This window comes from Oryza brachyantha, chromosome 1 (assembly GCF_000231095.2).
Source record: "Oryza brachyantha chromosome 1, ObraRS2, whole genome shotgun sequence".
Lineage (NCBI taxonomy): Eukaryota > Viridiplantae > Streptophyta > Magnoliopsida > Poales > Poaceae > Oryza > Oryza brachyantha.
The window spans coordinates 30,004,259-30,017,406 of NC_023163.2; the positions used below are offsets into that span (position 1 = coordinate 30,004,259).

At 43.8% G+C, this 13,148-nt stretch overlaps 1 protein-coding gene across 1 annotated transcript; it reads right to left on the minus strand.

The window, feature by feature from the left end:
• Positions 1–4,025, minus strand: LOC102718613 (formin-like protein 1). Its single transcript, XM_015835175.2, has 4 exons — positions 2,271–4,025; positions 1,954–2,162; positions 1,081–1,328; positions 1–989 (listed from the first exon to the last, which is right to left on the minus strand). The coding sequence occupies exons 1-4, from the start codon at positions 3,830–3,832 to the stop codon at positions 162–164; spliced, it is 2,847 nt and encodes a 948-aa protein (XP_015690661.2). The 5' UTR covers positions 3,833–4,025; the 3' UTR covers positions 1–161.
• Between the last annotated feature and the right edge of the window lie 9,123 nt (positions 4,026–13,148).

Consider the following 13,148-nt stretch of genomic DNA (forward strand, 5'->3'; position numbering starts at 1 on the left):
TATATAGGAATAAATATTTGCAAAAAAGCTTGTACATTCTATAATCTACAGGTACAAAAGGTTTTAAAAAAATTGACACCGCAACGCCGTTGGTCTCCCTCTGCCCTATGGAGGTTTCCCACAGTAGTCTGCGAAAATTTCTATTGGCAGACTACTGGTGATCAAGGTGATGATGCTGAAGTTGCTGAACTTTCATCATCTGATATTCCAGCTCTCAATGCATGGATCCTGGGGAACAACTGTGGCATCATCGGGTTAACGGGTACTGGGAAATGGCGCACTGAGCTAGCGATCGTGCGGTCATTGATCCTACCAACTTCCTTGCATACTTGATCAAGAACTGAGAGGAAATCCCTGACGACCATGAAGATTCTGAAAGGGTGAGCTTCCTCCTTTGCAGAGTCACCATGGAAGTACTCGGTGATTTCCTTCACAAGCGAGAGCGCAACGCTCTCTTGAGCCTGAACCCTGATGATGTCGTCATCGGCCCTCTTCAAGAACTTCTGCATCGCATCATGGAACCGCCATGCACCTTCCCTTGACGTCAACTCTTCATTCAATCGCAATACCTCGGTGATCTTTTCTATTCCTCCAGCAAGCTTCGCGACGTAGCTGCTTAGCACGTCGGAGTCCATGGCAGCTGCTTTCTTGACATTGCTGAGCTCGTTTCCAAGACCAGCCACTACCTGGAGGCCAAGCTTTTTGCACTCGAGCTCATCCCGTAAAGGGTTTGCCTGAGTTCTTGGAGTTGATTGGTTGCTGGCAGAGAGGCGGGATCCTTCTGTGCGGATAATCTCCTGCACGACAAAATGCAGAAGGGTAGTCTTGCCATCGGTTCCTTTGACATCAACCAATTTGAGTAGAGTATCAAGCTTGAATGCATGTGCATCACCACGATTTGTTCCAACATTCATCCTGTTGCCAGTCTTCAGAACAGCTTCAAGTAGCTTCAGAAACAGCCTGCTGTTTCTAAGTTCGTCACAAGCAGTCTGTTAAGAGAAATGTTCATGTACTTAGTTGTAGGTAAGATGTTAATATGGTAACAACAATGAAATGAAACTCAGCAACTGCAATTCTCACCTCAAGGGTCTCGAAGGATTTCTTCAGGTAATTAACCTCTGATTCAAAGTTGGCAATGTACAGCATCGCGTCTACTCTTTTGAAAGCAAATGGGATATCAAGGACAGCCTTAAGGAACTTCTCAGCAGGGCCTAGCTTAATAGGAGATGTCTCCTCTTTAAATTCTCTCAATCTGATCTCCTCTTCCTTGGTAGGAGCCATTTTTAGCAAGGTCTCCAACAATTCTGCTCCAAAGTTCTCTGTGTTACCTGCATAGTAAATTGGTACCACATTAGTAAGGATAATAATTTAGGAAGGATCAATCTCATTGACTTGACTAGAAGCTTAGTATGAGTTCAGCAATAATGCAACTACGAAGTATCTTGCAGCCAAGTCAAGAAGACTATGTGCAGAGTAGTAGTAATACTATATCAAGCAACTATGGTATAATATAGTAGAAAGACTGGTTTTTCACATCACAGCAATAATATCTCCAACACTCTTCACCGCAGGCATTACTCTCTGCACCTAATTCAGGCATTCAGAAGCAACTAGTCATCAGTTTCAGCATAAAAACGGCTAATTTAGCAAACGACCACCAACGGGTGTAAGCTGGCATTCACTTCTTCAGACAATGTATTTAAAGCCCAACCAAATTCTACGGACAGACATCTCGATTTCACAAGCTCCATGTGTGTGTTCCAGCATGAATCACGAGTAAAATGAATTCAATTGCTTGGGAAAAAAAAAGTCAGAATGTATCAATCAATTCAGAAAATGCTGCAAACATCTCCAAAAAAAACCTCAACGCAGTGCAGTATGCGGCTCATCAGAATTCAGAAATTGGCAAAATTACGAAGAGAAGTTAGAGAAAGATCAGATCATCGTGTTCACCTTCGCAGAGCGCTTCGCAGACCTGCTCCTTGGTGACATTCAGCGCGCGCAGCAAGATGGCGATGTTCTGCGACTTCTTTGGATCAAGCACCTTGTTGTCCGCCTTCGGCGTCGGCAGCACCGGCCTCCTTGTTGCTGTTGGCTCCTTCGGTGGTACCGAGTTCGCCGGGTTGCAGATGAACAATGTCTCGATCATCTCCTCGTTCACCCTGCAAGAATTCAGCAAAAAAAAAAAGGTTTAAAATAAAAAGGGATCAAGAACAGGAGTAAGAATTGAAGAGCAGAAAAAAAGGTTGTGAATTTGGTGGAGTTCTCACTGGAATGAGCTGGATTTGAGCTGATCCCACACCATGACGCGGTCGGAGCTGGCCCGGACCTTGTCCCAGTGCAGCGGCTTCAGCTTCGGCCGCGGCGTCGTCTCCTCCGACTTGTCGCCGGCGTGGTCGGCATTGTCCGCGAGGCGACCGGGGAACGCGTCGGTGGGTAGGGCGCTCTTGAAGCTGGTAGGTTGCGGCGGCGGCGACAGCGCAGGCGACCGGGTTTCTTTGGACGTGCCGGTGCCGGGCTTCCGTACGCGGCTCTCCCAGTAGCCCACCGGCGGCGGCGGAGGCGGCGGCGGCGGTGGGGGTGGTCCGTGGGCGTGTGTCGGTGGGGGTGGTGGCTGTACAAATGGGTTTCTTGGGATTGTGTCGGTGGTGGATCTGAGCGCCGACGCGTTCTCGATGAGGGGGGAGGAGGGTGGTGATGGTGATGGCGGTTTCCGGCGAGGGGGAGGTGGCGGTGGCAGCGTCGGCGCGAAAGGAGGTGGTGGTGGAGGAGGCGCCGGCGGTTGGAAGACGGTTCGAACGCTCTCGGGTCTTGACTTGACGGAGCGGCGGCCGGACTGGCCGGGGCTGGAGAAGAGAGGCGGCGAGGCCGGCGTGGGGGACATCGTCGCTCCGGGCGAGGACGGGTACGACGGCGTGCTCACGATCGAGCCGGGCGAGGGGCTCTTGGAGCGGTCGCGCGCGGCCACGGCGGCCTCCACCGCGGCGGCGAGCGTCCGGTGCGAGCTCGACATCTTGGACGATCCTTGCGGCGAGTAGAACTCTTCGTCGCCGGACGACGGCGAGGCGAAGCCGCCGCCGCCGGGGCTCCTCGCACCCATCGGCCCGCATTGCCGCGCCAGCAGCGGCGGCAGCGGGCGGAGCTCCGGCGATCCGCCGGTGCTCCGGGACTCCTCGTCTCCCGACGACGTCGTCTCGCTGCTCTTCTCGTCCCTAGTCATCGGCCCGATGTTCCCCACGTACCGGTAGTCGACCGACGCGGCCGGCGGCGCGGCACCGCCGCTCCCGCCAAACTCGTCGCGCGCGAAGAGGCTCGCCCTCTCCGGGTGCAAGAACTTGGCGTCCCCGCCACCGACACACCCGCCTCCACCCGCGCGGCGGGCATTGCCACGGCGGTGCGTGAAGAAGAACGCGATGGACAGCCCAAGCACGGCCACCGTCAGCAGCGGCAGCACAATCGCCGGCACAAGCTTCGACGCGCTGCTCTTGGACTTCCTCGAACCACCCCCGCCACCATCCGGAGCAGCCGTCGTCGCAGCCCCACCGCCGCTGGTGTTGGGCAGCACGAGTGCGGGGTACGTCGGCTGCTCCTGCGCCGCCGACGCCGGCGGCGGCGGCGGCACCGGCAACGTCGGGAAGAACGGCGGCGCCGGGCCCGGAGGCGCCGGCGACGGAGGCAACGACTGATCCGGGAAGAACGGCTGGTGCAGCTGCCTCCTGGCGGTGGCCGCCGGAACCTCCAACTCACCACCAACACCACCACTCCCTCCATTGACGCAACAAACAAGCAGAGCAAGTAGCAGCAACTCCAAGAATCGCCGAGGAGACGGCATTGTCGCGCCGCAAAAGCACGCTGCCGAAGCAGCAGCTACTCCCCTTCTCGCTCTGCGTCAGCGACGCGCACACACGCAGATCTCGCAAGGAAGAGAGAGAAAGAAGAGAGGGAGGAGGAGGAGGAAGCAGAGGTGTGGACGGCGTCGTGGTGGTGGTGGATACAGCTTAGCTTACATGGAGGTCGAGTATTTTGGCTCGTACTACCACCTCCTCTCCATCTCTCCCCTCCAGAAGGCTTAGCTTTTTTTATGGGGGTTTTCTTCCTCTTTTCTCTCTAATTGTGCTTACGATATGTTTAGGAAGTTATTGACATGTTTGGAAAGCTTTAAATTATGAGAACATTTGCTTGGCAGTCCGTTTCTGAGAATCTAAAAAGCTTCTACATCCAGCTTCTCTAACTTTTGAATTTTTAGTTCATTTTCTAGAATATATAGCTACAGATTCTCAGAAGCTGTGGATCATTTGGAACAGCCAGAATCCAAAAGTTGTAGCTGAAAAAAAATTCCCAAATAGACCCTTTATCCGCTACAGCTTACTCTAAAATCTCTAGTATCCTAAATATTTTGGATTGTATTTATATCCTGGGAATATATAGTAGATCATAAAAATGAACTCAAAGTCCGAAGTTAGAAAATTTTCAGTTTTTTAAAAATTCTAACAAAGTGGTTTCTCACTAGTTGTTTATTAGAATTTTAGGCTGCCAAAAAGAGAGCCTTACTGTGCTTTGCTAGGTATGGGGGTGGTCCTTTCACCGGAAGATTTTTCAATTGTTTAATTTTATGTTACCTATCAAAAGATACAAATGATTGAATGAACTATTTAAAAAGTCAATTTTTTTGTTTTGAAAAGAACATACGATAAACTTTTATGCGTAGATTTTTTTTCTCATAAAACACACCGTTCAATAACTTAGCATGTCTGTATAAATCCAGAGCTAATTTTCTTTTGGAAACGAACACGATCTAAGCGTCACTATAAAGGTAGGTGATTAGTGAAGGGGGAGATTTAATTAGGGACAGGAGAGCGGTGGTGGTTGATGCTTCTTGCGTGGCTTTGTTCTCATTCTTTGTCCGTTTTTTGGTTGTTTAATTAAATTATAAGGGGATCAAGAGGGTAGTTGGGGAGGAGTGCAAGACAAAATGAGGAGAGAGCAGAGCATTGGCAAAGAGTGGATGGAGAAGCACAACCACGAGCAGAATACTACTACTCCTCAACTGTATTTTGTACTCCAAAAAAGAACTGCCTTTTTGTATTCGGAGTAGGGACTGAATGATCACTAGTACTATATTGGTGTGTAACAAATGGAGTTCATTTTAATTTGGTTCAGATGTCTCCAAATGCTAGGTGTTGTTATCATGTTGTTGGCTACAAAGTGTACTTAGGTTCTGAGTTAGTAGCAACTGAATACAGCAATCGTATAAACACATTTAGGTTGTTGATGGGTACTTCCAGATTGTCGCCGCAATTGATGTGGTGGAAATGAAAATTTTATTTAATTAGTCGGTGCAGGTTGAGCTCGCCCTTTCGCTTTCAGCTAGCACACTCGTATTCTCACTTATAATTTATAAGCCAAAATTTAAATTTTTAGCCTTAAAATTCAGAGTTGATTTGGTTTTCTTGTCGTATTCTATTTTTTATCTTTATTTTTATATCACTTAAAAAAACACACATATATATTATTTATAAATTATTTTTTATTAAAAAATATGTCGTTTTGTTTTTCCAAAAAAATTCAAAAGATGGCCTCCTAGGCTAGACAAAAAACAGCCGACTAAAATCCAGGGGAGACACATGAGACGTGTTGGGTAGCTAAGCTGATCGAGAGAGAGCATGCAAACGAAAGCGGAAAGCTTTGACCGTGGCTCGATCGATCGATCGATCGATGGAGTTCATGAGGAAACAAACCGGATGGTCTTCTTCGTCTTTCTTATCTGAAGATTTCAACATTTTAACCTCCTCCAATTACACTCTACGGCTCCTGCTGGTCCACCTGTTATTAGTAGCAGTAGCAGCAGCAGTAGCACTGGTACTGTAGTGCTAGTATCTTGGAGTAATTAATCGGTGAGAGTGATGTTAATTACTGTCAGTAAAAACCTGGGCGGTCAGTAAGAAGTTGCAGTTCCAGGAGGAGGGTGCAGCAGTCAGATCGGCCCTGGATGCTGCTGCGTCTTTTTGCCGCCCGTTGGCAGTCCAGAACCCCAACGTGGGACGCGTGAAAAAGAGAAAGGCCCCGACTGGACTGCCGGTGAATCTCGCGTTGTCAGGCCTGCAGAGCTGCGTGCTGCGTGCTGCCAAGACGCGTCGCGGTGTGTACATACCATCTTTTGTTCACTCACGGTGTTTGCACGATGAAACGTTTCTCTTGGTGTTTATTGGCGGATGCAAGTTCCGGTCTCAGGTGAAAAATAGATTCTTCTTTTAACACGCGAGCAAATATTGTATGTATAGTATTTTTTTCCCGTTTATATATTTTTTTCTCTAACTTGTATCAGCCTGGTATTGAAGTCACTGTTTAAATAGTTAAACTCATGAATTTAATTCTTTCTATGATCACACAAACAATATAAAGATGATGTATCATCTACTAGTAGTATATAGTACATTATCTATCCCTAGTCTCCACCCTCGTCGAGGTATCAACCAGCATAAACGCCGGCGGCCGTGCGTGGCAATCAGCGCAATTGATCTGCGCTGTCCTGCGCGATGCAGGATCGCAGTAAGCAAAGTGCTGCCATGAAAATTCAAAAAAAAACGAATTCTTCGGTTTTTGTGTACAACATTTGACCATCTATTTTATTTAAAATTTTTTAGAAAATCGAAAAAAAATTAGTCACACGTAAAGTATTATTCATGATTTATCATCTAATAAAAAAAATCAAGCGTAAAAAAAATTTAAATAAGACGAAGAGTTAAAAATTAAAGGTAAAAAGTAAAAAATTGGTTTATTTTGGGATGGAGGGAGCACTCTTTAAATTGCATTACGTGCTCGCCCTTCCAGCATTATACAAGCCCGTATAGTGTGGATATTGTACAGTACATCAGCCGCTGCTTAATGATCTTACCTAGCCCTGCTAATAAATACCCCTGCCCCATTCCAAAACATATATAGCCATGCGTAGCCAATTACATGGTTGAAAATAGAATCTAATCAATCCCAAATTCTAGATTTAACTATTTTTTTGCTGGGCTAGCCAGAAAGAGCTGGCAGCCAAATTTCATTAAGGTTGAGAGAATGTACAAGAAATTTAACTATTCAAGTGAATGAAAGAAAATACGAAAAATTAAAAACATGTTTGATATCTGTCGACCACTTAAAAATATTTAATCCACCAATCAATTTTTCTGTCCATTAGATTTGCTTAAGAATATGTGCTTATCCGCAGGCTACTTTGTTTAATTTTATTTATTGTCATTTGATTTCAATCCAGCCTTCGATAAAAATCGATCAATGGACTTAGTCATTTTAAACGACCAATAGATGTTATGTTTAAAATACATCTCATCTTTATTTAAAAAGAACGCAGCAATAGTGATACTAATATCATGAGCCTCGATCATGAGAAGGCATCATATAAAAACGACGGAGCGCGACACAGCCGTCCTCACCGCAGGGGCACCGGCACATCTATCAGCTGTCGCAGGGACGTACGCTTCGCATGGGACACTTGACCTACCAACCCGCCCAGCCCGGACCAGCACCACTACCACCTGCACTACACATAGCAGAAATGCACACACATTTTGTACTCGATCCCCTCCCAGACAGCCACTCTTACCAGCTAAAGTGTATGATAACTCAAGACAGTGACACCAACCTGGCTGTGTTCTTTTGTCAATGATGGTGGAAGATGAAAAAATTATATGATTTTTTAATAACTATTTTATAGTATACATGATGAAATTAAGTAAACAAAAGAAAATTCTACTTTAAAAATATGAGATGGTCAGCTTTCACGTAAAAACATTCTATAGAAAATAAACTGTTTACTAGTTCAAAAAATGTGTGTGTAAAAATAAGTGAATAATTTGGAAAGAAAAAAGGATGTAGCCATAGGAGCATGTACCATGGCTAGTGCTAGTATCAGTGCCTTTCATCTTTTACCTACTTTTGAGGTAATTAACGAGATATATAGGACTGATTATGTAGCTAGAGCATTCATTAAGCTGCTTAATGGTGTGTGCTTACTCACCTAATAAAGCAGCGTATCGCGTCTTTATCACATCAACATGGCTCCTTTAATTTCTACTCCGAGCTTCTTCTTCTCGCCTTTGACTGGCGACCGTTAATCGCAGCATCGTACATGTGCTGTGCTGTGCTGTGCATGGCCATGTCGATCGGCTGCTCGAGAGTCGAGTCGAGTCTCGAGAGAGAAGGTGAACGCCGCCGGTGACTGACCGCCATGATCGATCTGATCGAGCTCTGGGCCTCTGCGCGTCCACGGGACGTTGCTTAGGTTGTGACCACTGTGGCGTGCACGTGGTTCAAATTGGATTATCTTTTTCTTATACCCTCGTCTGTTTTATAAATTAAGACTTTCTAATTTTTCCTAATTTTATAGAAATGTTTTTATATATATATATAATACTAAAATGTTTTACAATATAAAACATATATATAGTACTTCACTACATTTGCTTATACTTACAAGTAAATTTATGAATTTTTAAACTTAAATTTAAATTCGATTTAGAGTTTTTTATCATGATGTATTTTTCAGTCAATTACATTTCGATTACTCGGAACAGATATAAAAGTATTGTTTATAATTAATTTTTTATTTATAAATATGTCGTTTGATTCTTTTATCAAACGGCCAAAAGACGAGGGCTTATGTATGTTAGGTTTAATCTGGGTAGGGTGACATCATCGGCACTGCAGATTTGATTATATTATTAGAGCATTCCCAACCCAATGACTAAGATGATGTCCATAACATTAAATAAGTTGTCATCTAGAATAAAAGATGATGTGGCAAGTGAATAAATGAGGAAAGAGAATGAAACTATGTCTTACATGAGACATGGTTTCTACACAACATTCAAGATATCATGTGAGATAAGTAACACTAAATTGAAGTATGGAATAGTGATGTTTGCATTGAAAAAGTAGTGTCTAGTGCTAGTTTCTTGATGATGTGAAGTTTTTGAAAACTACATCTAGTGTTATGGGTTAGGAATGCCCTCACTGTTACAGACTTACAGTAGTGGCTTAATAACTAAACTAATCGCTACTACTGTATCTTTCTGCCTCTCTTTCTCAGCCTCGAGATGGGTAAAGTAAACCAGCACTACTGTACTACTAGTTGTCAGATGCGGTCTCGTAGACTGCAGGTAAACTAAACCCGGAAGGCTTTACCAAAAAAAAAAAAATTAGATCGATCAAAGATCAGATGGATTAATCTCTCTCTGCACCTAGAGATCAGTAATAAATTAATTAGACGCAGACACGTAGTGCTTGGTGTGTCACTGCTAGAGATGATCATCATCAGTAACTAATTAGTCGTAAAACTCTGTGCTTGGTGTGGTGTGTCACTGCTCACTAGGTTAGTGCCGGATGCGGACTCGTGGTCGTACTGTAAACTGCAGGTAAACGTTGACGAGTGCCGTGCTCGATCCGCAGGGCAATACTACTGAAGTTTGTTTTAACCTGCAGTGACTTTTTGGAGCTACAAAACTGTACGATTTTGTGCACGGCTACCGAATCATATACGGTCGTCATCGATCGTACCGGAGTAGTATGAGATCTCTTCCCTGTCTGTCACGTACTATGATCTTGTGCACGGTACCCGTCTATTCTTCGTTAGGTCTGAAAGACAGCCCAATCAACTGCTACTACTACCCCAAGTCACGGATTAGTAACATTATAATTATCGTTTATCGACATATAGGTACTTAAGAGGATGATATCTAATCCTACCTCTGTCCCTAAATGTTTGATGTCATTGACTTTTTTATACACGTTTGACTCTTCGTCTTATTCAAAAAATTACATAATTATTTATTATTTTTATATCATCCCATTTATTGTTAAATATACTTTTATGCATATATATATATATATAATTTTATATATTTGACAAAATAATTTAAATAAAACAAAGAATCAAACGGGTATAAAAAAATCAATGACGTCAAACATTTAGGGACGGAGGAAGTATGTCAGTAAGTGTACGCACGGAGCAGTAACATAACGGTGGCATGCAAACGCCCGTGTGCATATGCATCACCATCTTCTGGATTTTACGTGTGCTTATAAGCCAAAATCTAAATTTTTAATCTTAAATTTAAATTTGATTTCGAGTTTTTTTTCATCACAGTATATTTTTTAGTTTTGACTTTCGGATAGCTATGAATACGTACGTAAAATTACTCAAAAATTATTTTCATTTGCAAAGACATCATTGATATTTTTTCACCACCAACATACCAGTAGATGACCCGCTGATACCGCACCGGACCGCACCACACCGAACAGGGTGATCAAACCATGCAAACCGGGCAACGCAACCTCGCGCGTGCAGTGCGGAGGGCGCGAGATTCTCCCAGTGAACGCGTGATCCGGAGGCAAAATTCTCCCCGTGCGACCGACGCTGCGCCGAGCCGGGCAGGAGCAGAGCGCGCCTGCGCGTGGTGCTGCGCCCACGTTTTCCGCTGCTTTTCTCGGCGCCAACCACGACAAATTCTGGCGCTCCCCTCCCCTCGGCCGCCATCGGTTTCGGTGAACTTGCTTATACTTTTAGCCGATCGATCTTTGCTTCGCTTCTGGACGCCGGCCGGTGCAGGGAGACTGGGACAGTACCGGTGGAACTTTCGGTGCTCACATCGACACACTGCAGGTGCAGGAGTGGAGTAATACTATCTGTAAATTGCATTGGACGTATCGACGTTGCACGTTTCATGTCTCAACTGTCCCCCATGCAGTTCACTCTTTTTGCTCAGAGAATCACCGTCCAAGTGAGCAAGACCGGCGACTGTGCTAGCTGCGTCTCTGTTAATTACTGTGCCCAGCTCCAGAAATCAGAACCAACCTCCTGAGGCTCCGTTCAGATTAGAAAAATTTTTAGAAGATTGGTCACATCAACGTGTACGGTCACAGTATTAAACGTAGTCTAGTTATAAAATAAATTTTAGATTCCGTTTGTAAATCACGAGACGAATCTTTTGAGTCTAATTAATTTGTTATTAGTACATGTTGGTTACTATAGCACTTATAGCTAATCATTTACTACTTAGGCTCAAAAGATTCGTCTCACGATTTTCTCCATAACTGTGTAATTAGTTTTAATATTTATATATATTTAATGTTTTATTTAGATGTCTAAAGATTCAATACGATGTTTTAGGGAAAAATTTGGGGAACTAAACAATGCCTGAGCTAACGAGATAGTAATTGCATCTCTGTAGTTCACTGAGCTAACAGAGACTATAGAGGCCGGCAATGTTTCTGAGCTAACTGCACTGTGCATGCACTGGTCAGTGACGATGAAAACGCATAGTTGTATGCATTTTTTTTTCTCAAGTTTTTGGGAGGAAGGCAAAAATGCGAGTGATGAGATGTCGGGAGGAAGATACTCTGCTGGCGATGACAGAATCTATTCGGCACTTTCTGGGCCAGCTTTTGCAGCCACTTTTGTTGCTGCTCTCTTTAATCACAAAGCGTCAGTGCCCTTTTTCAGAGTGGATGGATCCATCCATCCATGTCTCTGCATGGACGCTGATGCCGACCGGTGAACCGAAAACCTCCAGGCAATGCAATGCATTTGCATGATGCAGCAACAATTCCCCTTGCATCTTAAGCAAACAGATGAGAAAGCTGTGGCAATTGGCATTGAGCATTTTGTTATGCATGGTTGTTTGCTTGTTGGGCTTGCCTGCTCTTGATTAGTCCCACTAAGCGATGCAGGATTATGTTAGGTTTGCATGCGATGCCATCCTAGCTAGCTACAGCTAAACCGCTGGTTTTTCAGTCGTTTTCAGACGCTTTCAGTGTTGAGGGAGGGATTAGGAGCGAATCAATGGGAGCCGTGCCGTACAGACAGCCCAACCTTCATGGATGTTAATGTTAGCAAATGGGATGATAAAAAAGAGAGAGAATTTCAGGGTCAAAATTTGGTTGATGACTTTGGATCGACAGGAGAAGGGAATTCGTGTTATGATAAATCAACTCGCTTTTGACGACAGGGAAAGAGAAGAAATTCCATAATTTACATCGTACTACCTTTACTAGGGTAGTTCTTTTTTCACATCGTACTACCTTTACTAGGGTAGTGTTCTTTTTTCACGAGATTTTTAGATTTTCGTAATTATATGATTTTATTATAGCTATCTAAGGGTATAAACGATGGTTAACTATATTAAAGTTAAAATGTTGTTATAGAAATATGAAATGAGAAACTTTTATATTGGATTAGATCATTACATCGGCGGGAAGTGGTGACAAGACTGTGCAGATCGATCAGAAAGAATTGAGAGGACGAACAGGAGGGGATTAGAGCTTAATAATTTCTTAATGATTATGAAGAGGAGCCTCATAATGGAGGAATGAGGACAACAGCATGCATCATGTATGCATCAACCAACAACGGCGTACGGCTATCACATGCCATGTGCGCCGAATAAAGATAACAGGGCACACCTCACAATTGAGCTTTTTTTGCGTCCAATCATGTCTACAAATACATGCATACACCTCTAGATCAAGGCCACCGATTTGCATTGCATTTAACATAATCTCACATTTCCAGTTTAAGCAAACACTCTTGGGAGATTAGGACATTTGCCAACAGGGATGGAGCTGGAACAAAAAGGAGGGTGTACCACTACTAGCATTAATATGTTTGGAACTAAGTGTAGTCTGCTATGGATGTACGAGTTTAGACCGAGAAATATATATACGATGAAAATAGATAAATTATAGCTTAAAAGAAGAAATATCTGAATTGGATTTCAGGGGAACCCATGTCTATGTAGCTCTGCCCTGTTTCTAGAGAACCATCATCATCACCATGTATTTAGCTTGCTCTTATTATAAGTGAAACAACTTATTAGTTAATTTAAAATATTTTATAACAAACTTTTATATATAAAAGAAAATGATGTAAAATAAACTATCAAAAAATCTTTAAATTTAATTTCCAAAATTAAATTTTAAAATCTAAATTTTCGCAGCTGTTAGTAAAACGATGGGGATGGATAAGAGAGAACGAATTAATGGGCATAACGAATAAGTTTCAGAGGTAGAGCGAGAGAGGGGGAAGAAAACAAAGCACCGACACTTGCTGGGGTGGGAGGAGAGATATAGGCGACAAGAGGTCA

What these genes read in the sequence shown, in the direction of transcription:
- LOC102718613 (XM_015835175.2), bottom strand. Translation starts at nt 3,832, where the DNA reads ATGCCGTCTCCTCGGCGATTCTTGGAGTTGCTGCTACTTGCTCTGCTT. An exon ending in CTGCGAAGCGCTCTGCGAAG is followed by an intron (nt 1,329 to 1,953) that starts GTGAACACGATG and finishes TTTACTATGCAG; the next exon opens with GTAACACAGAGAACTTTGGA. An exon ending in AATCCTTCGAGACCCTTGAG is followed by an intron (nt 990 to 1,080) that starts GTGAGAATTGCA and finishes TTCTCTTAACAG; the next exon opens with ACTGCTTGTGACGAACTTAG.